The 24,537-nt window shown below is 40.5% G+C and overlaps 1 protein-coding gene across 1 annotated transcript in view; it reads right to left on the reverse strand.

Moving 5' to 3' along the window:
• Positions 1 to 22,040: 22,040 nt before the first annotated feature.
• Positions 22,041 to 24,537, reverse strand: part of VPS4B (vacuolar protein sorting 4 homolog B) — a 33,576-nt gene continuing 31,079 nt past the window's right edge. The window contains exon 11 of the mRNA XM_025365475.1: positions 22,041 to 22,866. Coding sequence (XP_025221260.1) covers positions 22,765 to 22,866 — 102 coding nt within the window. The 3' untranslated portion in view covers positions 22,041 to 22,764. The remainder of the gene's footprint in view (positions 22,867 to 24,537) is intronic.

Raw genomic sequence — 24,537 nt, forward strand, 5'->3', positions numbered from 1 at the left:
ACTACAACATTTTGTGTTCCCACCAGCAGTGTATGTGGGTTCCAATTTCTCTACATCTTCACTAACACTTGTTATCATCCATCTTTCTGATTATAGCTTTTTTAGTTGGTGCGAAGTGTCATTGTGATTTTAATTTGCATAGAGGCACATATTTTTGTTTGCTTACTTGCTTTTCATTTTTGTTGTTGTTTCTAGAAATACTAGGGAGCTAAGGAGAAAAAAAAGTTTTTGTTTTTCTTTTTTTCTTGACTTAAGCAGAGTTAGCCAAACTGCAAAATTTGAGGGCATAGTGTCCAAGACTTCTGATGTCAGTGCAAGTTTAGAGGTTACTGAACCACCCTCAGGTTTGATAATTCACTGGAAGAACTCACAGAACTCACCAAAAGCCATTATGCTCATAGTTATGGTTTGTTATGGGGAAAGAATACAGATCAAAATCAGCTAAGGAAAGAAATGCCTAAGGCAAAGTCTGGAGGGCTCCAAATGCAAAGCTTCTGTTGTCATCTCCCATGGAGTCAGGCTGTGTTACCTTCCCAGCATTGGTATGTGACAGTATGCTTGGAGTATTGCCAACCAGGGACGCTTGCCTAAGCTTCTGTGTCCAGAGTTTTTATTGGGACTCCAGCACATAGGCTTGATCAATCGTCCACTTGGTTGAACTGAGACTCCAACTAGACTGATAGTGCATGACAAAAGCCCCCACCTAATTCACATGCTTGGTCTCTCTGGAATGCCCAGTCTCCACCCTAAAATCCAGTTTGCCCACTCCCCATCTAAACAAAGACACTCCTATCAGGTATGACATAGATAACCTCCCAGAAGCCAAGGGCAAAAGTCAACTCTTCTCTTTGGGTAAGACTGAATCCTTTACAACATGGCTGCCACCTGCTTTGGCCAAAGCTCTCTTACAGTAAAATGAACATGTCTGACATTTGAAGGAGCCAGTGTAGAGTAGGAGGCTTTTAACTCAATTTCTCAATAAATTTGGCCATCAGTGTTAATATTATAACCTCACTTACAGTCCCAGAGTTACACTGTTTATGATATGGTAGTAAACATAATTTGAAAAATTAGAGTCAAAAGCTAGTGGCAGATAGATACAAGAGTTCTACTCTGCCATCAACAAGTGCTCCAGTTCATCATCGTATTGTATGACCAAAATGTCTCCCAGAGAAATGCCACTCAGGTTTGAAGGTTCCCATTTGCTATCAGTTTCCAAAAACGGAAGTGGCCTTCACCCTTTCAGGTACCAGACTGTCTTTTTAACATGTTTTTGTCCACCAAGTATCCTATAGTTTTTAATATTAACAACTTCATGGGCTCAGCAATCTTACTGGTTCCCATTTAGCATGTCCAATCAATATTGTCTGAAGGGCAGATCCACCTGTCTTGTGTTTTACATTACTAGATAAAGGAAATTTTCCTCAGGCAATATCCATCCCCATAGTACATTCATGTAAAGGGGATGCAGCCACTCCAAATAGAGTCTGTTCAGACATTCCAGTTTTTATCCAAACTTTCGCATTAATCCCATCAAATGTATTTTCATCTTTCCAATCTAACTGTCGGCTTGGTTAGAATCTCACTAACAGAAAAACAGTGCATGGGGCTCCCATGTCAAAGAATTTTAGAAATGTTTCTTTTCCACCCCTGACTATTTACCCATTCACGTACATTTGGTCTTGAACCCCAGCCAGAGATTAAGCCAATGGGCCTAGGTTCTTTCTTCAGTTTTTGTTTGTTTTGTTTTGTGTGTTTGTGTGTGTGTGTATGTGACGGAGTCTCACTCTGTTGCCCAGGCTGGAGTGCAGTGGCGTGATCTTGGCTCACTTCAACCTCCGCCTCCTGGGTTCAGGCAATTCTCTTGCCTCAGCCTCCTGAGAAGCTGGAATTATAAGCATGCACCACCACGCCCGGCTAATTTTTGTATTTCAGTAGAGACGGGGTTTCACCATGTTGGCCAGGCTGGTCTCAAACTTCTGACTTCAGGTGATCCACCCACCTCAACCTCCCAAAGTGCTGGGATTACAGGCATGAGCTACCCACCCGGCCTTTCTTCAGTTCTTATCTTGACTACATTGTGTATCTTCCACCCCAGGTGATTGGAAGTCAGGTTTCTCATAGTCATCTTTGCTTTGCAGCTTTTAAAATTTATCCAAACTAGGTTGAACAAAGTGGATTTGTTGAGCGCCCTTCAATGTTGGGGGACTAGTAAGTAAGGGTTTCCATTTGTCGATCGAACTTCTGAGAGTGCTGCATTAAGACTTTTGTTTCAACACTACCAATGCCCACTTTATTTATGATGTTTCTTAATAACTCTTTTAAAATTTCTATCCATTCTCTCTCCCTTTTCTCTTTCCTTAGTCTCTTGGAATAAGTCTGCTCTCTGTTGTTTTAGCATAACTTTTCCCTTTGGAGATGGCCCTGAACTAGCGGCTGTGGCTCAATGGCTAGAATTCCAGCTTGGCCCAGCATCAGGTTCTGCCCCAACACTATCCCTATAATTCAGCTATTACAGATAATAACAATCAAGAGATTCTATGTTCAGCTTTCTGATGTCATTGTTCCTTTGCATTTATTTTGGCCTCCAATGAGTGAGACCCCGTGATTTCTAAATTCCATTGGTAAATCTTACTTCAAGTAAGATAAGTAAACCCCATGACTAGCTGGGGTTTATTTCAAGGATGCAAGACTGTTTCAATATTTAAAATTCAATATTTGAAATTCAATCAGTATAATCTATCATATTAACAGGTGAAAGAAGGAAGATCACATATCAATCAATGTAGAAAAGGCATTTGACAAAATTTGACACCCATTCATAATTAAAATTCTCAGAAATATAAGAATATAGAGGAACTGCCTCAGCTTTATGAAGAACATCTGTAGAAAAACCTACAGCTAATGGTGAAATATTGAATGCTTCCTCCATAAGATCAAGGACAAAGCTAAGAAACTTGTTCTCATCACTCTCATTCAACAGTCCTGGAAGTTCTAGCCAGATCAATAAGGCAAGAAAAGGAAGTAAACATAATACAGATAAGAAAAGAATAAGTAAAACGACTCCTACTTGCAGATGGCATGATTGATGATGCAGAAAATCCCTAAGAATCTTGAAAAAAGAAAAAAACCTAGTAGAATTAAGCATCTCCAGCAAATTTGCATAATACAAAAATAAAATGCATTGTTATATACTAGCCATGAACTTGTGGACACTGCAATTAAAAATATGATTTCATTTATAATTTCTGAAAGAAATGAAATAGATGTAATGTAACAAAACATGTACAGGACTTGCATGTTGAAAACTGCACAATGCTGATGAAAGAAATCAAAGATCGAAATAAACTGACATACTATGTTCATGAATTAGAAGACTCTGTAAAGATGTCAATTTTTTTCCAAACTGATGTACTATTTTAATGCACTGCCTATTCAAACTATAGCAATATTTTTGTAAACATAGACAGGAATGCTCTAAAATTTATATGTAAAGGCAAAGAAATTAAAATAGTGAAAATATTTTTTAAAAGAAGAATAAAGTGGAAGGAATCAATCTACCTGATTTCATGAGTGATTATATAGCTACACTAATGAAAACTGTATGGTATTGGCAGAAGGGCAGACACATAGATCAATAGGCCCCAGAAATAAACCCATGAAAATACACCTGATTTTTGACAAAAGTGCAAAAGCAATTTAATGGAGGAAAGATACACTTTTCAAGAAATGGGACTGCCAGGCTAGGCGCGATGGCTCACGCGTGAATCCCAGCACTTTGGGAGGTCAAGGAGAGTGGATAACTTGAGGTCAGGAGTTCGAGACCAGCCTGGCCAACATGGTGAAACCCCATCTCTACTAAAACTATAAAAATTAGCTGGGTGTGGTTGTGCGAGCCTGTAATCCCAGCTACTCGGGAGGCCAAGGCATGAGAAACACTTGAACCCGGAGGCGGAAGTTGCAGTGAGCCGACATCACACTGTTGCACTCCAGCCTGGGCAAAAAGAGCGAAACTCTGTTTCAAAAAAAAAAAAAAAAAAAGGAAAGAAAAGAAATGGGACTGCCACAACTGGACGTCCATAGACAAAGAAAAACAAACAAATAGAAGAAAAAAATACCTCAACCAAAAGTTTATACCATTTGCAAAACTTAAGAAGGTGTGACGGTTAATTTTGTGTGTCAACTTCATTGAGCCATGTGGTGCCCTGATATTCAGTCAAACATTATTCTGGGTGTTTCTGTGAGGGTATTTTGGATGAGATTTATCATTTAACCTAGAAGACTGAGTAAAGCAGATTGTACCTCCTACTGTGGGTAGACCTCATACAGTCAGTTGAAGGCCTGAATAGAACAAAAAGGCAGATCCTTCCTTTTAGTAAGAGAGAATTCTTCCTGCCCGATGATCTTTAGACTAGGACATTGGCTTCTTCCTCTGCCTTTGGCTTTAACTGAAACATTAGCTCTCCTGGGTCTCTAGCTTGCCAACTCACCCTGCAAATCTTGGGGTTTTCCAGCCTCTATAATTGCATAAGCCAATTTCTCATAATAAATCTATTTGTTTATGTGTACATCCCATTCATTCTATTTCTCAGGAGTACCCCAAATAATACAGAGAGGCTCATGGACTGAAATCTAAAACTACAAAATGTTAGGAAAAAGCACACTTTGAGAGCTAGGATTAGGTAAAGACTTCCTAGATCTGGCACCAAAAGCACAGTCCCTAAAAGAAAACATTGATAAATTGGGCTTCATCAAAATTTAACATTTTGACTCTGCAAAATACCCTGATAAAAGGAAAAAAAGGTAAGCTGCCGACTGGGAGAAAATATTAGCAAACCACGTATCTGACAAAGGACTAGTATCCAGGATATGCAAATAATTCTCAAAACTCAACAATTAAAAAATTGAAACCATCAGGTGCAAAGACTCGTGCCTGTAATGCCAGCACTTTGGGAGGCTGAGGCAGTGTATCACTTGAAGTCAGGAGTTCGAGACCAGCCTGGCCAACATGGTGAAACCCCATCTCTATTAGAAATACACAAAAAACTAGCCGGGCATGGTGGTGGGCGCCTATAATCCCAGCTCCTCGGGAGGCTGAGGCAAGAGAACCTGGGAGGAAGAGGTTGCAGTGAGCTGAGATCACGCCATTGCACTCCAGCCTGAGCAACAAGAGCAAAACTTCATCTCAAAAATAATAATAAAACCAATTGCAACATGGGAAATTTACATGAGATATTTCAGTGAGGAAGATATACAGATAGGAAATAAGCACATGAAGAAATATGTTCAACATCATTTGCCATTAGAGAAATACAAATTAAAACCATAAAGGTGGGGCGTAGTGACTTACGCCTCTAATCCCAGCACTTGGCGAGACCAAGGGAGGTGGATCACCTGAAATCAAGAGTTTGAGAGCAGCCTGGCCAACATGGTGAAAACACGTCTCTACTAAAAATACAAAAATTAGCTGGGCATGGTGGCACGTCCTTGTAATCCCAGCCACTCAGAAGGGTGAGGCAGAAGAATCACTTGAACCCGGGAGGCAGAGGTTGCAGTGAGCCGAGATCGTGCCACTGCACTTCATCCTGGGTGACAGAGTGAGACTTTGTCTCAAAAAATATATATAAAATAAAATAAAACCACAATGAAGTATCAGTATATGTTGATAAAAATGGCTAAAACAAAAAATAGTGACAACACCAAATGTTGGTGAGGATGTGGAGAAACTAGATTACTCATACATTGCTGATGGGAATGTAAAAAATGGCACAGCCTTTCTGAAAAACAGTCTGGCAGTTTGTTGAAAAAAAGAAAAGCAAAAACTGAGCCTGCAACTACTATGTGACCCAGCAATCACATTCCTGGGCATTTATCCCAGAGAAATGAAGACTTATGTTCACACAAAAACATGTATATAAATGTTTATAGCAACTTCATCCAAAATAGTGAAAAACTGGAAGCAATTCAGATGTCCTTCAACAAGTGAATGGTTAAACAAACTGTGGTACATATGTACCGTGGAACTCGACAATACTCAACAGTACCATGCTACTTGACAACAAAAAAGAACGGATGGCAAGTGCAGTGGCTCATGCCTGTAATCCCAGCACTTTGGGAGGCCCAGTCAGGTGGATCACTTGAGTCCAGGAGTTTGAGACCAGCCTAGGTAACATGGCAAAACACCGTCTCTACAAAAATACAAAAATTAGCTGGACGTGGTAGCATGTGCCTGTAGTCCCAGCTACTCAGGAGGCTGAGGCACAAGAATAGCTTGAACCTGGGAGACAGAGGCTTCCGTGAGCCAAGATTGTGCCACTGCACCCCAGCCTGGGCAACAGAGCAAGACCCTGTCTCAAAAAAAAAAGGGGGGGGGTTATTGATACACCCAGCAACCTGGATGAATTATGCTAAGGGAAAAAAGTCAATCCCAAAAAGTTGACAAAAAAGTCAATCCCATATAGTTACATACTATGTGATTCCATTTATATAACATTCTTGAAAGGGCAATATCATAAATAAAGAACAGGCTGGGCGCGGTGGCTCACACCTGTAATCCCAACACTTTGGGAAGCTGAGGCCGACAGATCACTTGAACTCAGGAGTTCAAGACCAACCTGGGTGACATGGTGAAACCCTGTCTGTACCAAAGGTACAAAAACATAGCTGGGCATGGTGTCCTGCATCTGTAGTCCTAGCCACTTGGAAGGCTGGAGGTAGAAGAATTGCTTGGGGGTGGGTGGGGGAATGGGAGGTAGAAGTTATGGTGAGCTGAGATTGCACCACTGCATTCCAGCCTGGGTGACAGAGCGAGACTGTCCCCCCGCAAAAAAAAAAAAAAAAAAAAAAAAAAAAATTTAAAAACTAACATCATTTGCCAGGCGTGGTGGCTCACGCCTGTAATTCAGCACTTTGGGAGGCCGAGGTAGATGGATCACCTGAGGTCAGGAGTTCAAGACCAGCCTGATCAACATGGTGAAACTCTGTCTCTACTAAAAGTACAAAATTAGCTGGGTGTGGTGGTGCATGCCTGTAATCCCAGCTACTTGGGAGGCTGAGGCAGGAGACTGGCTTGAACCCAGGAGGCGGAGGTTGTAGTGAGCCAAGATCGTGCCATTGCACTCCAGCCTGGGCGACAAGAGTGAAACTCCATCTCAAACAAAACAAAACAAAACAAAAAATCAAAAACTAACATCATTTCTAGGGGTTAAGGAGGAAGTGGAACAGGAGGGGAGCAGGTGTATAAAAGGGGAGTATGTGATAATGAGAATGTTCTGTATCTTGACTATATCCATGTCAATACCCTGGTTGTAATATAGTGGTATAATTTTACAAGATGTTACCACTGGGGGAAAGTGGGTACAGGGGATCTCTGTTTTGTTCCTTACAACTACATGTGCATCTACAATTATGTCAAAGTAAAAAGTTTAATAAAAACAAAGAAAATTAAAGTGAAAGACGACAGCAGGAGAGTGGGTGGGTGAGATGCAACAAAGCAAGAAGAGGCAGGAGAGATCTTAAGCACAACTGGGACTCAACCCGCCATTTTTGGCTTTGAAAGTGGAGGACAGGGGCCACAAGCCAAGGAATGTAGGTGGCCTCTAGAAAGTGGGAACAGCCCTCAGCTGATAGCCAGCAAGAACATGGGACCTCAGTCCTACACCCACAAGTAATTGAATACTGCCCACAACCTGAATGACCAAGGAAACTAATTCTTCCCACGGCTGGAGTACAGTGGTGCAATCATAACCCAGTCTGGAGTGCAGTGGTGTGATTACAGCTCACTGCAGCCTCGAACTCCTGGTCTCAAGCAATCCTCCCACCTCAGTTTCCTGAGTAGATGGGAATACAGGCATGCAACACTATGTCTGACTGGCATCCTGATTTCAGCCCAATGAGACCTGTACTGGACTTCTGACTGACGGAACTGTAAGCTAATGCATCTGCATTGGCTTAAGCCACTAACTTTTGGTAATTTGTTACAATGGCATTACAAAACTAACACAAGTTCCTCTTGCCGACTCAGATTCACACATACCAAAAACACAGAATGCATATAACCTAAATTCTGGCCACAACCTACTCACCATCCATGAAAAACCTGCAAAATACAAACTCAGAAGTACTATGTTGGGTGACTGATTGGCTCCCAGTCCCTCAGAACCCAGCTGACAATGCAGGTTCTTCTTGATATTTTTATCATCCTGGTGATACTGTGTCTTACAGAAAGGATTTTTTTGGTCTCTAAGTATGGCATTATACCCAAATTTTCCTGTATTGGTCAACCTGATGCAGTTCATCAGCAATGTCTTTTTTTCTAAAAGTTCCTCACTCTACCTTCTGTCTTGTGAGCTTTATTTATCAAGATTGATTTCAAATGTGTCAGTGGCTCGGTGAGGTTTTCCCAAGCAATCTAAGAAGAGTATTTTTTCTCTAATCCACATTTTCCACATTTTAATTATAACATATATCACATTGTATTTGAAAGTAGTCACATGACTTATAACTCTTTGAATCAGAAGATTCTTCCATAGTGCCTTGCTGAATTCTGGACACCTAAGCAGGTGTCCAATAATTTATTGTTAAATTGACTGATGATTTGGTCCTCAACAAACTTGGGGTTAAATAAATGCATGAGTTATGACAAAGCAGAAATCTAAATAACTCCCTTCCCTCCCCTTCCCCTTCCCCTTCCTTCCTTCTGTTAATTCCAGGTCTTTATATAATAACTCTTTCAACCAGTTGCCAATCAGAAAATCTTGGAATTTGCCTGTAACCTCCCAACTCGCAGTTGTTCCACCTTTCTGGACCAAACCAATGTACGTCTTACATGTATTGATTGATGTCTCATGTCTCCGTAAGATGTATAAACCAAGCTGCAGCCCAACCACCATGGGCACATGTTCTCAGGATCTTCCGGGCCTGTGTCATGGGCCATTGTTCACTCATATTTGGCTCAGTATAAATCTCTTCAAATGTTTTAGAGTTTGACTCTTTTGGTTGACATGAAAAAGTTCAAAGCAGGAAATAAACAATGAGAACCATTAGGTTTATTTCTAATCTTATCTGATAATTTAAAAAAAAATTTTTTTTATCTTGTTGAGACCATTAAAAAAGATATTTTGGATTACCTTAGAATAGTAATATTGGCATTCTTACTCTTCTTACATTCTTAAAGATGAACAAAATATAAAACATTAAAAACAATTTTTTTTGAGACGGAGTCTCCATCTGTCACCCAGGCTGGGGTGTGGCATGATCTCAGCTCACTGTAACCTCTGCCTCCCGAGTTCAAGTGACTCTCCTGCCTCAGCCTCCAGAGTAGCTGGGATTACAAGCATGTGCCCCTATGTCTGGCTAATTTTTGTATTTTTAGTAGAAACAGGTTTCACCACGTTGGCCAGGCTGGTCTTGAACTCCTGAACTCAGGGGATCTGCCTGCCTCAGTTTCCCAAAGTGCTAGGATTACAGGCGTGAGCCACCCTGCCCAGCCTGAAAGATACATAGTTTCTTTCTTTTCTTTTCTTTTTTTTTGAGACAGAGTTTTGCTCTTGTCACCCAGTCTGGAGTGCAATGGTACAATCTTGGCTCACTGCAACCTCTGCCTCCTGGGTTCAAGTGATTCCCCTGCTTCAGCCTCCTGAGTAGCTGGGATTACAGGCACCTGCCACCATGCCTGGCTAATTTTTGTGTTTTTAGTAGACATGGGGTTTTCACCATGTTGGCCAGGCTGGTCTCGAACTCCTGACCTCAGGTGATCTGCCTGCCTCGACCTTCCAAATGCTGGGATTACAGGTGTGATGCACAGTGCTCGACCTGAAAGCTAAGTAATTTATTTTGAAAGGAACTGGCACAATCCTGATACAAAGATATTATAAGGGAAAAAAATGGGGGAAGAGCAGTGAAGAGCAGAAATATTCCTCAATAGATCTACACTCAGGGAAAAAGACAAAACAAAACAAAAAATCTTTTATTTGGATACTTACATATTTCACCAGGATTTAAAACATTTGGTGAAGCAGTTATTTTTTATGAAGGAAGACTACCAATGCAAGGACTCAGGGAAGAATGAGGAAACGAGGAGATAAAAGTTACACTGGCAGAAATCAGGAAAGAAGTAAAAGTGAAAATCATCCTAGAAATGAAAATGAGGCCGGGCGCGGTGGCTCACGCCTGTAATCCCAGCGCTTTGGGAGCCCGAGGTGGGCGGATCACGAGGTCAGGAGATCGAGACCATCCTGGCTAACACGGTGAAACCCCGTCTCTACTAAAAATACAAAAACATTACCTGGGCGCGGTGGCGGGTGCCTGTAGTCCCAGCTACTCGGGAGGCTGAGGCAGGAGAATGGCGTGAACCCGGGAGGCGGAGCTTGCAGTGAGCCGAGATGGTGCCACCGCACTCCAGCCTGGGCGACAGAGCAAGACTCCGTCTCAAAAAGAAAAAAAGAAAAGAAAAGAAAAGAAATGAAAGTGAACGCAGTAGGAGAATAGAGTGAAAAACACAGTAAGGAATAGAAAGGAGGGAATGAGTAAAGCAAACAAAATGAAATGAAAAAAAAGAATTTAAAAGACAGAAAAAAGATAGGAAAACAAAGGATTTGAGTCAACATATGTACAACAGGACTGCCTGAAGAAAAAAAACAAGACATGAGAAATATTTTTTAAAATTTCAAATACACTTTCCTAAAATACTAAGGCATTTGAACATTTATATGTGTGTGTACACACACACACACACACACGATATATTACACCAGGGAAAACAGACTGAAAATAATCAACATTGAGTCATTCTCTAGTAAGTACTGGATTTTAAAAGAATGAAGACTTTGGTCAGTTAGACAAAATCATCAGGTCACTTGTTTTAAAAGGAGATCAGGCTAGTTTCAGGTTTCTCCAGAGTGACATTCAACGTGACAGAGCAATGCAACATCTATCAGATCCTCAAGCAAGGAATGTTGTGTCAAGGTTGCACGTTCAGCGAATCTGTATTTCACCCATAAAAGTTACAGACAAATAATTTTGAACATATAATAACCAAGGAAATATTTTTCCCCTAAGCAGTTCTTGAGGAAATTATTAAGACTACAGGATGACTCAGCCAGCCAATAGCTGACTGGGAAAAGCATAGTAAAAGAACAGTCTTTTGAAAATTGAATCTATTTAACAGTACACCAAAGCCTAAAGCAAATGGGAGATGTAGGGTAAAGAATAATATGTGTGTACATGTTACATGCAAAAATAATACAAGGGACAAATTTTGGGAGAGGAAGGAGAAAAACGTGAAAGATGTGTGGGAAGCATTATCGAAGATCAGTTAGTCATTGATTTTTTTTTTTTTTTTTTTTTTTTTTTTGAGACAGAGTCTTGCTCTGTTGCCCTGGCTGGAGTGCAGTGGCACGATCCCCGCTCATTGCAACCTCCACCTCCCGGGTTCAAGTGATTCTCATGCCTTAGCCTCCCGAATAGCTGGGATTACAGGCTCCTGCCACCTCACTTGGCTAATTTTTGTATTTTTAGTAGAGACGGGGTTTCACCATGTTGGCCAGGATGGTCTCAAACTCCTGACCTCAAGTGATCCACCCGCCTCAGCCTCCCAAAGTGCTGGGATTACAGGCATGAGCCACTGCGCCTGGCAGTTAGTCATAGATTCTGTCACTAGATATTTTTTAAACTCCAGAAACGATTCTTTATCCTTCAGTGTTCTTTATTTATTTAGACATGTTTGCTTCATGTAGGTGTTTTGGTGCATGTGTGGGTTCTTTTTTCTGAACAATTTCAAAGTAATTTATAGACATCATGGCACTTCCTCTGCATCCCTCTATGAGCATACTTAAGCATATGTCTTCTAAAGTGAAGGGTACAATGCATGCCCCCCAGTTTTTTTTTTTTTTTTTAGGGATGGGATTTCACCATGTTGGGCAGACTGGTCTTGAACTCCTAGCCTCAAGTGATCCACCTGCCCTGACCACTCAAAATGCTGGGATTGCAGGCATGAGCCACTGCGTCCAGCTCAAATTGTCTTTTATAGCTTTTTTTCCCCAAACTAGGATCTAAGCAAGGTTCACATATTACATTGAGTTATACATCTCCAACTTTTTTAAATCTAGAAGAATAGAAGAATCTTCCAACCTTTTTAGAAAAATGACATTAACTTTTTTGAAGAGACTGGGTCAGTTGTCTTGTAGAAGACCCTGCTTTCTCTCCTGACTGATTGATTTCTTGTGGTGTTATTTCTCTCTCCAGTGAATTTTCTGTAACCTGGCATTAGGTCTACGGTTTCAGACTACACATTTTTTAATAAGTATACTTCGTAAGTGGTTTTCATGTTGCATCTTACCAGGTGGCACATGATGTCAGGTTGCCATTGTTAATGATGCTCAATTTGATTTCCTTGGCAAGGTGGTGACAGCCATGGCTCTCCATTTTAAAGCCAGTGTTCCCCTTGGCAGTGAGCAAGTAATCTGAGAGGACACTTCTGAATGTGGGCGTGTCATCACCAACAGTTCCTCCCTTTTCTATCTGCGTATGCTAGTCCTCCCATGAAGAAGCAGAATTTATTTTTCATGCCGTGAATCTTGGCTGGTCTTCTAACTTGTTTATTTCTTGGTCTGGGCCTTAAGAGGCATTGAAGCTTCCGGGATTGGGAGTAACCTGCGATGGAAAGAAACTCAGGCTGGACTACTGCCTGAAGAGATTACACGAAAGAGAACAGTCCAGCCAGCCCAACTTGAGGCACGAGACATGGGATGGAGCCATCCTGGATTCCTCACCCCAGCCAACACCATGTGGAGCAGAGGTAAGCCCTCTCCGTGGAGTTCTGCCTGAATTGCAGACTTGTGAAAAATAATAAATGGCCATTTTAAGCCATTAAGATTTTGAGCGGTTTATTATACACTCATAGACCATGTAAACATCATTTCACTCAATAGTTTTAGCATCCATCAATGATCTTTGCCTGAATCATTTCATTGGGCTTGGCAAAGGGTATTTTAAATTCTGCTGTTCACTTCACCTTTATTAGCTAGCATTCTTCTGGACAGAGAGAGAGAGCTTTCCCTCATCATCTAGGTATCAACTCCTATTCCCCTTAAAGAGGAAGAGCAAATGTTCAATGTCTCCCATAATTCCTAGCTTTCAGACTAAGAAGTTGAGTGATATTCACCACCAGTGGCGGCAAATGAGGCTTTCCCCCTTCACTTTTTCCCCTGGTCTTTAGCTGTTCCCCTTCAGTGGCTGCATGGTACGCTTTGCACATCTGTCCTTGATCTCAGAGTGTTGCACTACAATCATTGATTCACTTGACTATCCTTTTAACTGGACTGTAAGTCTCTTGAGGCCAGGGACATTATAGGCTCAAGGCCAGTATACATAAAGTTCTGACATCTAGATAGATGGTACTAGATTTCTACCATACTTCTTTTAGTTTCTTTTTTTGTTTTGGACATATATTTTACATAGCTTAGATAATACGTACAATTTTTTTAATTCTGCAATTCTTTTTTTCTTAGAAGTGATCTTGATACTTTAGTTTTTATTTTATTTTATTTTATTTTATTTTTATTTTTTGAGATGGAGCCTTACCCTGTCACCCTGGCTAGAGTGCAATGGCACCATCTCAGCTCACTGCAGCCTCCCCCTCCTGGGTTCTAGCGATTCTCCTGCCTCAGCCTCCCGAGTAGCTGGGATTACAGGTGCCTGCCACCACACCTGGCTAATTTTTTTGTATCTTTAGTAGAGATAGGGTTTCACCATATTGGCCAGGCTGATCTCGAACTCCTGACCTCGCGATCCACCCGCCTCAGCCTCTCAAAGTGTTGGGATTACAGGCGTGAGCCACCGTGCCCAGCCATTTTATTTTTTAATCAAAAGAATAGCTGTGTGTGGACATAAAAGTAACAGTACAGTGGGCTAAGATGTAACTTCACAGTTTCCTACCCTCAAACCCTCCTCAGCCCTGATTCCACTCCCCAGGGGCAATCACTTCCAGTCTTTTTTTAGGTTTGGTTCCTGTGGATGATTTTATTTTCCAAAAATGGCCACAACAACATCTGCCAACTCAAACACTCTTCTTAAAATGTCACTTTGACATGCCTCCCAGGGATGGGGGAGATCCATGTCCCCTCCCTTCAAAATTGGGTGGGCTTCTGTGAATATTGTCATCCATGGAATATGGCAGGAGAGACACTATGTCACTTCCGAGGCTAGGTTGCTAAAGGTGGTACAGCTTCTGTTTTGGTCCCTGAAATACTTGCTCATGAAGTTGCAGTCACCAGTCACCACGTCAGCAGTCAGACTGCCCTGCGGCAGCCATGCTGTGTGGAAGCCCAAACATCCTACGCAGAGCGGCCACTTGGAGCAACCCCAAACCTTCATGAAGAGGGCTATCCAGCCAGCGCCCGGATGCCTCAGCTGTCCAGCAACTGTGGGACTGCACCTGTGCAGAGCTCTCCTAGGCAGAAGCACCTGGCCAAGCCCTTCCTGAATTCCTGACCCACAGGAACCAAGAGAAAATAATTGAAACTATGAAGTTTGGAGATGACTTCTAAAGCAGCAATTCCAAACAAATAATTTTTCTTGAGTTACCTCCATGTCTGCTTATTGTACTACATCTCAATTTACTGACCTTGTACATGATTGCTTCCTACTTTGAGAGATGAGACTTAGCTCACTTGCATTAACCCCTCACTTGCCCCTTCCAATTTTTTTAATAGTTTAGAATTTTATCACCTACCTTTGAAACTGTTTTTAAACCTCCATTTCTTGCTCCACCAACTTTTGGAATCTCATATTACTATCCATTTGTAAGATTAATTAAATTAATTAATTTATTTATTTATTTTGAGAAGAAGTCTTATTCTGTCACCCAGGCTGGAGTGCAGTGGCGTGATCTCGGCTCACTGCAGCCTCTGCCTCCCGGGTTCAAGTGATTCTCCTGTCTCAGCCTCCCGAGTAGCTGGGACTACAGGCAAGTGCCACTATGCCCGTCTAATTTTTGTATTTTTAGTAGAGACGGGGTTTCACCATGTTGGCCAGTATGGTCTCGATCTCCTGACCTTGTGATCCACCTGCCTCAGCCTCCCAAAGTGCTGGTATTACAGGCGTGAGCCACCGTGCCCGGTCTGTAAGATTAAGTTTATATAATATCTGTTCTTTCTTCTACATTTATTTCAATTCTCAACTTACCTTAGATATATCTTCATTATCTAACTGTGAAATACCAGGCCAATGGAAGAACACGTAAAGTACGTATTCACTGTTATTCTCTAAAATTCATTTATTTTCTAAACTGTCCATCCTGCAGAGTTAAACGGGCCCCTGGTGGATAAGACCATACCTGCACTTTTCGTGTTCTGGATGGTGGCAGTATTTCTGTGATTTCCTCTAGTGTTGTAACAACTGTTTATTATTTACTGTTTCTGTAAGAGGGAAAAGTTCCAAGGGGTTCTCCTTGACCCTTTTTTTACATTAACCTTCACCCCACGTGTAAGAGAACTGCTCTGGTGACTGACCATTCCCAGAGATATTCATTCAGCTTAACCAGTGCACACTTTGGTTAAAACACCACCTCATTTATCACTGAATCCCCGTAAGTCCCCTCTTGACCAGTGGACCATGTGACTTTCTGATTCTCCAGTTAAGATTATTAGCTCAGAGCCAGTGTCCCACAGTCCTCCAAAGTCTTCATATTTCTGTTTCATTATTTCCTAGCAGCTTTGACAAGTAGCCTCCCACCCCTTCGGAGAAGGCCGAAAGGAAGGTACTTGTGGTATCATTGCAGGATCCTTCCTCAACAATACCGAGCCTATGCTTATTTCAAGTGCTGCAAAATCAATGCTGTGCTTCATGCTTTGCCTATCATGATGGTTCTGGTCAGGTGTCCACCAGACTTGGGAGGTTTTGGTTAGGCTAATGAAGTAGCCCCTTAGTGAGCTGAATAGGCATTTGTTTTTGCTGCAGGGATCCCATCGCCAGTGAATTGTTGCTTAAGACTCTGTGGGAAAGACCTTTGTGATGATCACACTAGCCTAACATGGTACCAAAGTCCACTTGGCTTGTGCTAGCCTGGTGCCACTACTTGGCTTCTGCAACCCAAGTGGATTGCTTTCTGGCCCCAGTGCAATCGGAGGACAAGGAAAACACGTTAGAAAGCATTTCTTCCGCCAGGGGCGGTGGCTCAAGCCTGTAATCCTAGCACTTCGGGAGGCCGAGGCGGGTGGATCACTTACAGCCTGGCCAACATGGTGAAACCCCGTCTCTACTAAAAATACCAAAAAATTAGCTGGGTGTGGTGGTGGGAGCCTGTAATCCCAGCTACTCGGGAGGCTGAGGCAGGAGACTAGCATGAACCCAGGAGGTGGAGGTTGCAATGAGCTGAGATGGCACCACTGCACTCCAGACTGGGCGACAAGAGCGAGACTTCACCTCAAAAAATAAAATAAAAAGTAAGAAAGCGTTCTTTCCACCTACCAAAGCTTTGATTAAGGAACCAGATTCTAGTTCTCTAGGAACACTGTGGCTTTGTGGATAGGTCTTACAGGGTAAATCCACTAAAGCTTTATTATTTTCTAAAGTTGTTAGATTTTTTCTTTTATATTATATGTTAATGGAGTTCAGAGAGGGGCCACTGCCAAGTTCAGTTTCTTCAAGCAGTCAGGCAAACAATGAAAGTCCCTCTCAGTGACTCAAACCAAAAACTGAATACAGAATTTCTGATAACTGAACCCATAGTGATACATCCAATCATATCGGAAACTTGATTCCTCTGCTTTTTGATCATCAGCATAACCCACTGTCACATATGCTCCAGATGCCGATACTCAGAATCCTCCAAATTTTTCACAAATATACATATTCTAATGCTACAGGGCCTGCTGTTTTCCTACTAAATTTTCTTCCTTTCACATACAAAACGTGGTCAATCTGTGAATTCAACTGATTGCCAGCAACCTGCAGGATCAAATACTGAGTTTGGCTTTTGATTACTTAGGCACTGTGGCTGTAAGAAATGTTTGTTTTAGGACAGTCACAGAAGATCCCTGGTTTTCCTTCTCTGCCCTGACCAGCCGTTTGAAGTTCTCATGCTCTTTATTTTATTCTACAGCAGCTGCAAAGTGGCTCTCCAATGTCTTGTCCTCACTGGGCACTTCATTCTGTGTGACCATAGGCAATGATGTAGTCAGCTGTCTCACTAGGAGCTACCAGAGTCCCATCCAGTTAGATGCTGGTGATGCTGCTATGATCCTATTTTAAATGTCCTGCCATCTCTGTGTTACTTGCTCAAGATTGAAGGAACTTAGTGGCAGTACTTGATATGCCAAGGTTACATAAAGGGCCCAGCTACTGGTTACCAAGTGATGAAGAAAAATAGGATCTCCCCACTTCGGCTCCTGTGTTGGGAGGCCAGAGGGCAGTTAGATGAACAGCACCTCTCCAGAGTACATCTGTTTGATGACTGACTGACTGTCCTGTTCTCTTTTTAAAACATTTCCTGTTATTTCATAGGGTTCTAGAGGGGGAGGAGTCCTAATTCCTGTGATTTGCTGTCAACCAAATTCTTCCTTAAAACTTTTTTTTTTTTTTTTTTTGAGACGGAGTCTCGCTCTGTAGCCCAGGCTGGAGTGCAGTGGCCGGATCTCAGCTCACTGCAAGCTCCGCCTCCCGGGTTCACGCCATTCTCCGGCCTCAGCCTCCCGAGTAGCTGGGACTACAGGCGCCTGCCACCTCGCCCGGCTAGTTTTTTGTATTTCTTAGTAGAGACGGGGTTTCACTGTGTTAGCCAGGATGGTCTCGATCTCCTGACCTCGTGATCCGCCCGTCTCGGCCTCCCAAAGTGCTGGGATTACAGGCTTGAGCCACTGCGCCCGGCCAAAACTTTTTTTTTTTTTTGAGATGGAGTCTCGCCCTGTCGCCCAGGCTGTAGTGCAATGGCGCGATCTCAGCTCACTGCAACCTCTGCCTCCCGGGTTCAAGTGATTCTGCCTCAGCCTCCCGAGTAGCTGGGATTACAGGCGCCGGCTACCACGCCCAGCTATTTTTTGTATTTTTATTAGAGATGGGGTTTCACCATATTGGCCAGGTTGGTCTCGAACTCCTGACCTCAGGTGATCTGCCCACCTCGGCCTCCCAAAGTGCTGGGATTACAGGCCTGAGCCACTGCGCCCAGCCCCTTAAAACGTCTTAATTTTGAGAAATTAAAAATAAAGATAAAAATACAAAGAAAAGAATGAAAGTGTCCATATTTCTATTCACCAGGATTTAGTCACTGTTAATTTCTTGAGGTGTTTTCAGTCCTAATTTTCTTTTAGAATAACACTGGGGGTGGGGGGCAGAAATTATACATGCTGATTGTACAAATTTAGAAAGAATACAAAGTAAGTTTCACTCACTCAACAAAAATTTGTTGAACCCCCATCAGGCACCAGCACTCTTCTAGACACTGGAGATACAGCAGAGAACAAAACAGACAAGAAACTCTGATTTCATAGCATACATGTTAGTGGGAGAAATCACATAAGGAAAATAGTAAATTATATCGTATGTTAGATGACAAGCACTATGGGGAAAAATACAGCCAGGGATGGGGATAAGGAGCATCAGGAGGGTTTGTCATTTTCAGTAGGATGGCCAAGGAAGGTGTCACTGAAAAAGAGACACCGGAATAGACCTGAAGGAGATACGAGAGGTAAAGTAAGTTTAAAAAAAAAAAAAAAATCAATCTAATAACATCATGAGCATTATGTGGAAGACATTCCAGATGTCTATGTGAACATGCAGATTTCTGGATGAATGATTATGGATGGATGGACAGAAAAATACACTTAGGAGACACTATCATAAAAACAATTCAACCTAGAAAAGATTTTTAATAACCAGTAAATTATTTAGTACCTATTTCTGGATATCTACATATCTGGATATAAATGTACAGCATAAAGCATATGAGTTTTCACATACACACACATACACCTTTGTATCAACCACCCAGATCCAGATTTGGAATTGCATTAAATCTACAAATTGAATTGGTTAAATTGACTTTGTTTTTTGTAAGTCATCCATCTCATAAACAGGGTCCACCCCCCTCTTATTTAGGTCTTCCTTAGTGTCTTTTGGTAACGTTCCATAGTTTTCTACGTGGCAGTCTTGCCAATCTTTGAGTAGATTAATTTTGAGGCATTTGATGCTGATATTATTGTAATTAGTATTCTTTTTTTTTTTTTTTTTTTTTTGAGACAGTCTCGTTCCCTCACCCAGGCTGGAGTGCAGTGGTGTGACAATAGCTCACTGCAGCCTTGAACTCCTGGGCTCAAGTGATCCTCCCACTTCAATTCCCCAATAGTTGGGACTATGGGCACATACCACTCTCATAATTTCAATTTCTAATTGTTGCTAAGATAAATAATTTTTGACTTTGTATCCTGCAACCTTGTTAAATTATTTCTGTAAGTTTATATCAATTTTCTACAATCATGTCATCTGTGAATGACAATTTTGTTTCTTCTTTTAATCTGTAAGACTTTCATTTCTTTTGCTTGCACTGGCTAGAATCTGTATAAAGTTGAGAAAAAGTGGTGATAGTGGGTAACTTTGCCTTTTTCCTGATCTCTGGGGGAATAAACTTTTCAAAAATTCACAATTAAATACGTTGGCTATAGGGTTTTTTTCTAGATCTTCTTCTATTAAGAAGTTCCCTTCTATTCCTAGTTTGTGCAGTTCAAAAAAAAGCAAGTGCTGAATTGTATTGCTTTTTATGCATCTATAAATAACTTGTCTCCTTTATTTCTGTAAATGCAGTAAATAGTATTAATCTTCCTATTTTAAGTTACAGGTAATCCTTGTTTTTTATGGCTAACTGAACTCTTGCTGATTTCTATGGTATAAATATTCCCATCACAGCAGACTTTAAATTTCTAGTATGAGGTCACTGAACTCGCAGCTGGGAAAGAGGTACTATCGGTTTTGGTGAGCCAGGGTGAGCTAGTTTGAACACATTTTTGATTTTGTAGTTCTTAATCACCAAGACAGAAATTTATCATAACTTCACTAGACAAGTAAGAACAAAGTCACTTTATAAACTTACCTATTTTACAAGTCTCTCACATAATCCACGAGGTAGATCAAAATTAAAACATAACTCCTTTTTTTCCAATACTAAGTACCTAATAGCACCCAGCAATATATTAATTGCTAGGGAAAATGTAACTCTCAGAACTTACAGTCTAAATGATCTAAACATGGTCAATAGAACATGCTTCAAACAGAAAAAAATCTCAACACAGCAGCAGCAATTTAACTGCTAATTCTTTAGCAGTTGGCAAAATTAGGATGGGGATAGTTTAGGCGGTCTTCCTGCAAGAGGCTACATGGTTCATCATTAGGTTTTAATGGAAATACGTGGACTAGCAAAAAAAAAAAAAAAAAGATACCCTATTAGAATAAGAGAAGGATACAAATGAAGGCATGAAAGTAGGAAAGAAAAGGGCACATGTGAAAACTCACAAACTTAAGATAACATCAGTGTCAACAATAGGCACTGTGTTGCTTCATTTGCAAGACACTGTACCATCAGGTAGATATGCCTCTTTCTCATAGAAGTGGCTAAATGGTGCTTCTGTGGCACTAATCACGTACACCCATTCTGTTTTTCTGCATGTAGTCGATGGCAGACTCAGAAGTCAATCCTCTATTGACATGTTTTATAATTAGAGTCCTTCTAGATTTCTCAAGGTGAGACAAAAGGCTTTCAAATATCCAGGGTGTAGATTATAGAGATGCTTAACAACTATGATCTACTTGCTGGCTCAGAAAACGTCTACCTAAACTTCATAATTACTGGTCAAGAGCCAGAAAAATAGAACATGCCCATTCGGGTTCCTCTGAGTATCTGTGCATAAAGAACACACAGCAGTACTGTATAATTCTGAGGCAGATAAACAGGTAAGATGTATAAATTACCTTATCCACAAAGAATTCAGTGTTAGTCTACTAAGTTAGTTCTCAACCCTTGCATAAAAGTCATTGAAAAACAAGAATTTTCATGTATACATTAATAATTTTAATGATTTCTTTGTATCTAACCAATTTAGGTAATATTTTCTTTTACACAGATGGTCCCAAAATAAAGAATACACAGAATACAGTCAATGGGTTTTATCGATTTACTTCACATAAGAGCATAATTCAGGCCTTTTCCATTTAATAACAAAAACAATCTGTACAGAAAACCCAAAGGCAACCACATAGCATATGTAAAATGTGCAAATACACTTTAAAATGCAAGTTATTCTAGAGCATTTGCAAGATACAATTTCATAGTAATTAAGGAGTCTACTTCATTCTAACTTAATAGTCTTTTGCATGTATAGACAATGCAAATATACAAGGCACAACTTAGCGCTGATGCTAAAGTATGAAACACATCCTCAGATTATTTATTTGAAAATATTAAAATAGTATCATGTTTATTTTTTAATGAGTCATGAGCTCATTTCTAAAGCTTCATAAAGCATTACACTGATAACATATGTGTGGTCAGGACAAACTGCTCCCTGAACTTAAAAGGTGAAAGACAAGACCCCATATTATTATCCTGTATTAAAAAAGGAAATATACATATATGTACACAGACACCCCATATCACAGACAAGAAACTTCCCATAATCCAAAGGGAGACCATTTCCTTACTAGCATTACAGTATTTCATGACAGTTAAAAATTACACACTTACCACCTGTTTTGGTCAATCTTGCTACAAAAAGACACTGAAATAGACAATTTTCTTATTTAAGGTAAAGACAATGTCTAATTTAGAAAATCTTCCTCTTGAGATTGCACAGTGAAAGGTATCATTTAATTAAATATAAAAGCTTACTGTTGTTGTTTTTTTGAGACAGAGTTTCGTTCAGTCGCCCAGGGAGTGCAATGGTGCGATCTCGGCTCACTGCAACCTCCGCCTCCCAGGTTCAAGTGATTCTCCCGCCTCAGGCTCCTGAGTAGCTGGGATTACAGGCACCCGCCATCGTGCCCAGCTAATTTTTATATTTTTAGTAGAGACAGCATTTCACCATGTTGGTCAGGCTGTCTTGAACACCTGGCCTCAGGTGATCCACCCGTCTTGGCCTCCCAAAGTGCTGGGATTACAGGCATGAGCCACCACGCCCAGTCAAAGCTTACTTATTTTAAAGAAATTATTTAAATCTACACAGAAAAAAATATCAACTTATTAAAAACCAGTAAGAGCACTGTCTATAATTCAAAATCTTTCAAACCCAATCACAATGCTCTTTGCTGTTTTATTGCCCATCCCTGAGAGTAAAGATTCTATCATTTGTAATTTTTTAATAACGTAAATTTTACATTGATAAGAATGTTTAACAATTTTTTTGAAAATATAAAATAAACCCTATATCATTTTAGTAAAAAAAAAGATAAATGCTCTTTGCAAAGACCACTATTCATAAAAATTTTAAATATTTGTATGTCAATCAATTTCTGACATCCTTTCTACTGGGTAATTTCTATTTTTTGCCATTCATATATCGCTCATTTCCTCATAACCTGTTGTTTTGTACATTTTGTTAATAGGAGTATTTAATAAGTAATGGAGGAAAAGTACAATATAAAACCTAATGGAATTCTGAAGTGAGATGTGTATTTCCCTGTGGTAAAAGTGTTTTACTGGAAACAATCAATGCGATCCAAAATAGACAAAAATATCTATGAAAGAAAGAATACATATGGGTAAGCATCTTCCTTGTCTTTGGTTTAGCCTTCTTGACCAAAATCTTCTGTAAACTTCTTTAATTTCAACAAGTCATGTTCATTGACTGTAGGTTTTGTGTTAGATAGTGACCGCAACATATCCGACTGTCAGGGAAAAAGAAGGGCAGGGAGGATATTAATAATAGAGTTAACAAAATAAAAAACCGTCATATTATCATTATTGTTATGAACTTTAACCTAAGTTTAAATATGAGTATTTGCTGTCTACCATAAGATACTGACAATAAACTCCCTGTTCTTTTTTTTGAGTCAGAGTCTCACTCTGTTGCTCAGGCTGGAGTGCAGTGGTGTGATCTTGGCTCATTGCAACCTCTGCCTCCTAGGTTCAAGCAATTCTCCTGCCTCAGCCTCGAAGTAGCTGGGATTATAGGCACCTGCCACCATGACTGGCTAATTTTTGTATTTTTAGTAGAGATGGGGTTTCACTGTTGGTCAGGCTGGTCTCGAACTCCTGACCTCAGGTGATCCGCCTGCTTCTGCCTTGCAAAATGTTGGGATTACAGGCGTGAGCCATCGCACCCGGCCCCTATTCTTTCACAGATCTTTCAAGATCTTTGATCATGTTATTACTTTGTGTAGAAACTTACACTTTCTTCCCCTGCATTGATCAAACGGCTCCCCATTATCAGAAGGACATTCCTCTTAGTCTGAGGATCAAGGCCTCCAAAGTATGTTCATGATCTAATTTCTGGCCTTATCTCTTTTTCTTAAACAAGAGATCAGTTTTCTAAGTAAGTATAGTTCAAAAGGAAAATATCATTCACTTACACGTAAGTGAAGCCGAATACCATTTTATGAAAAATCAACTAACCAGAATTTTACCATAGTTACAATTAAGATTGAAATGGTTAGAAAAATATGCTAATATCAGAGATTCATTAAAAAACTAACTTCTAAGCCAAGACTCCTGTAAAATGATATGAAAAATAATAAAGAGGACTACTCTAAGTCACTAAAAATTCTTCAAAGTTGAACAAAGTACAAAAAATAAAAAATAATACACCAAGGATTAAAACAAAAGGGGTTTCTGAGTAACTTCTCAGATAAACATTATGGTTGGTTCACACACAAATATATAGGCGTGTACACATTTACATGTATGTCTATGTATCAGGTAAAAGTTTCTCCTCTGGAGGTTACTATTAAACCCGCCATTAAAAGTCCTTAAAGATCTGAAACTGACAGAAAATTCTGAAAACTGAGAATGTTCTTCCATAAGTAATCAACTTTTCAATCACCCTAAGTTCCCTAAAAATAACACGCCTTACAAAATAAGTCATATATTAATTCCTCCAATATAAACTATGTAACTGTAATTTTTAAAAATAAAAATAGAACTACATTATTTAAACTTTCTATGGACCTTTGAAAAGTGAACTAGAAAACACTATAAATATGATGATACGAGCATTAGTATTTGTTTTTGTTTTTTTTTTGAGACAGAGTCTCGCTCTGTTGCCCAGGCCGGAGTGCAGTGGTGTGATCTCGGTCGGCTCACTGCAACCTCTGCCTCCTGGGTTCAAGCTATTATCCTGCCTCAGCCTCCCAAGTAGCTGGGACTACACGTGCGTGCCACCACACCTGGCTAATTTTTTTGTATTTTTAGTAGAGACGGGGTTTCACCGTGTTATCCAGGATGGTCTCAATCTCCTAAATTTGTGAACAGCCCGCCTTGGCCTCCGAAAGTGTTGGGATTACAGGCGTGAGCCGCCGTGCCCAGCCCTGTTTTTTTTTTTTTTTTTTTTTTTTTTTTTT

This window comes from Theropithecus gelada, chromosome 18, assembly GCF_003255815.1.
Source record: "Theropithecus gelada isolate Dixy chromosome 18, Tgel_1.0, whole genome shotgun sequence".
NCBI classification, from domain to species: Eukaryota; Metazoa; Chordata; class Mammalia; order Primates; family Cercopithecidae; genus Theropithecus; species Theropithecus gelada.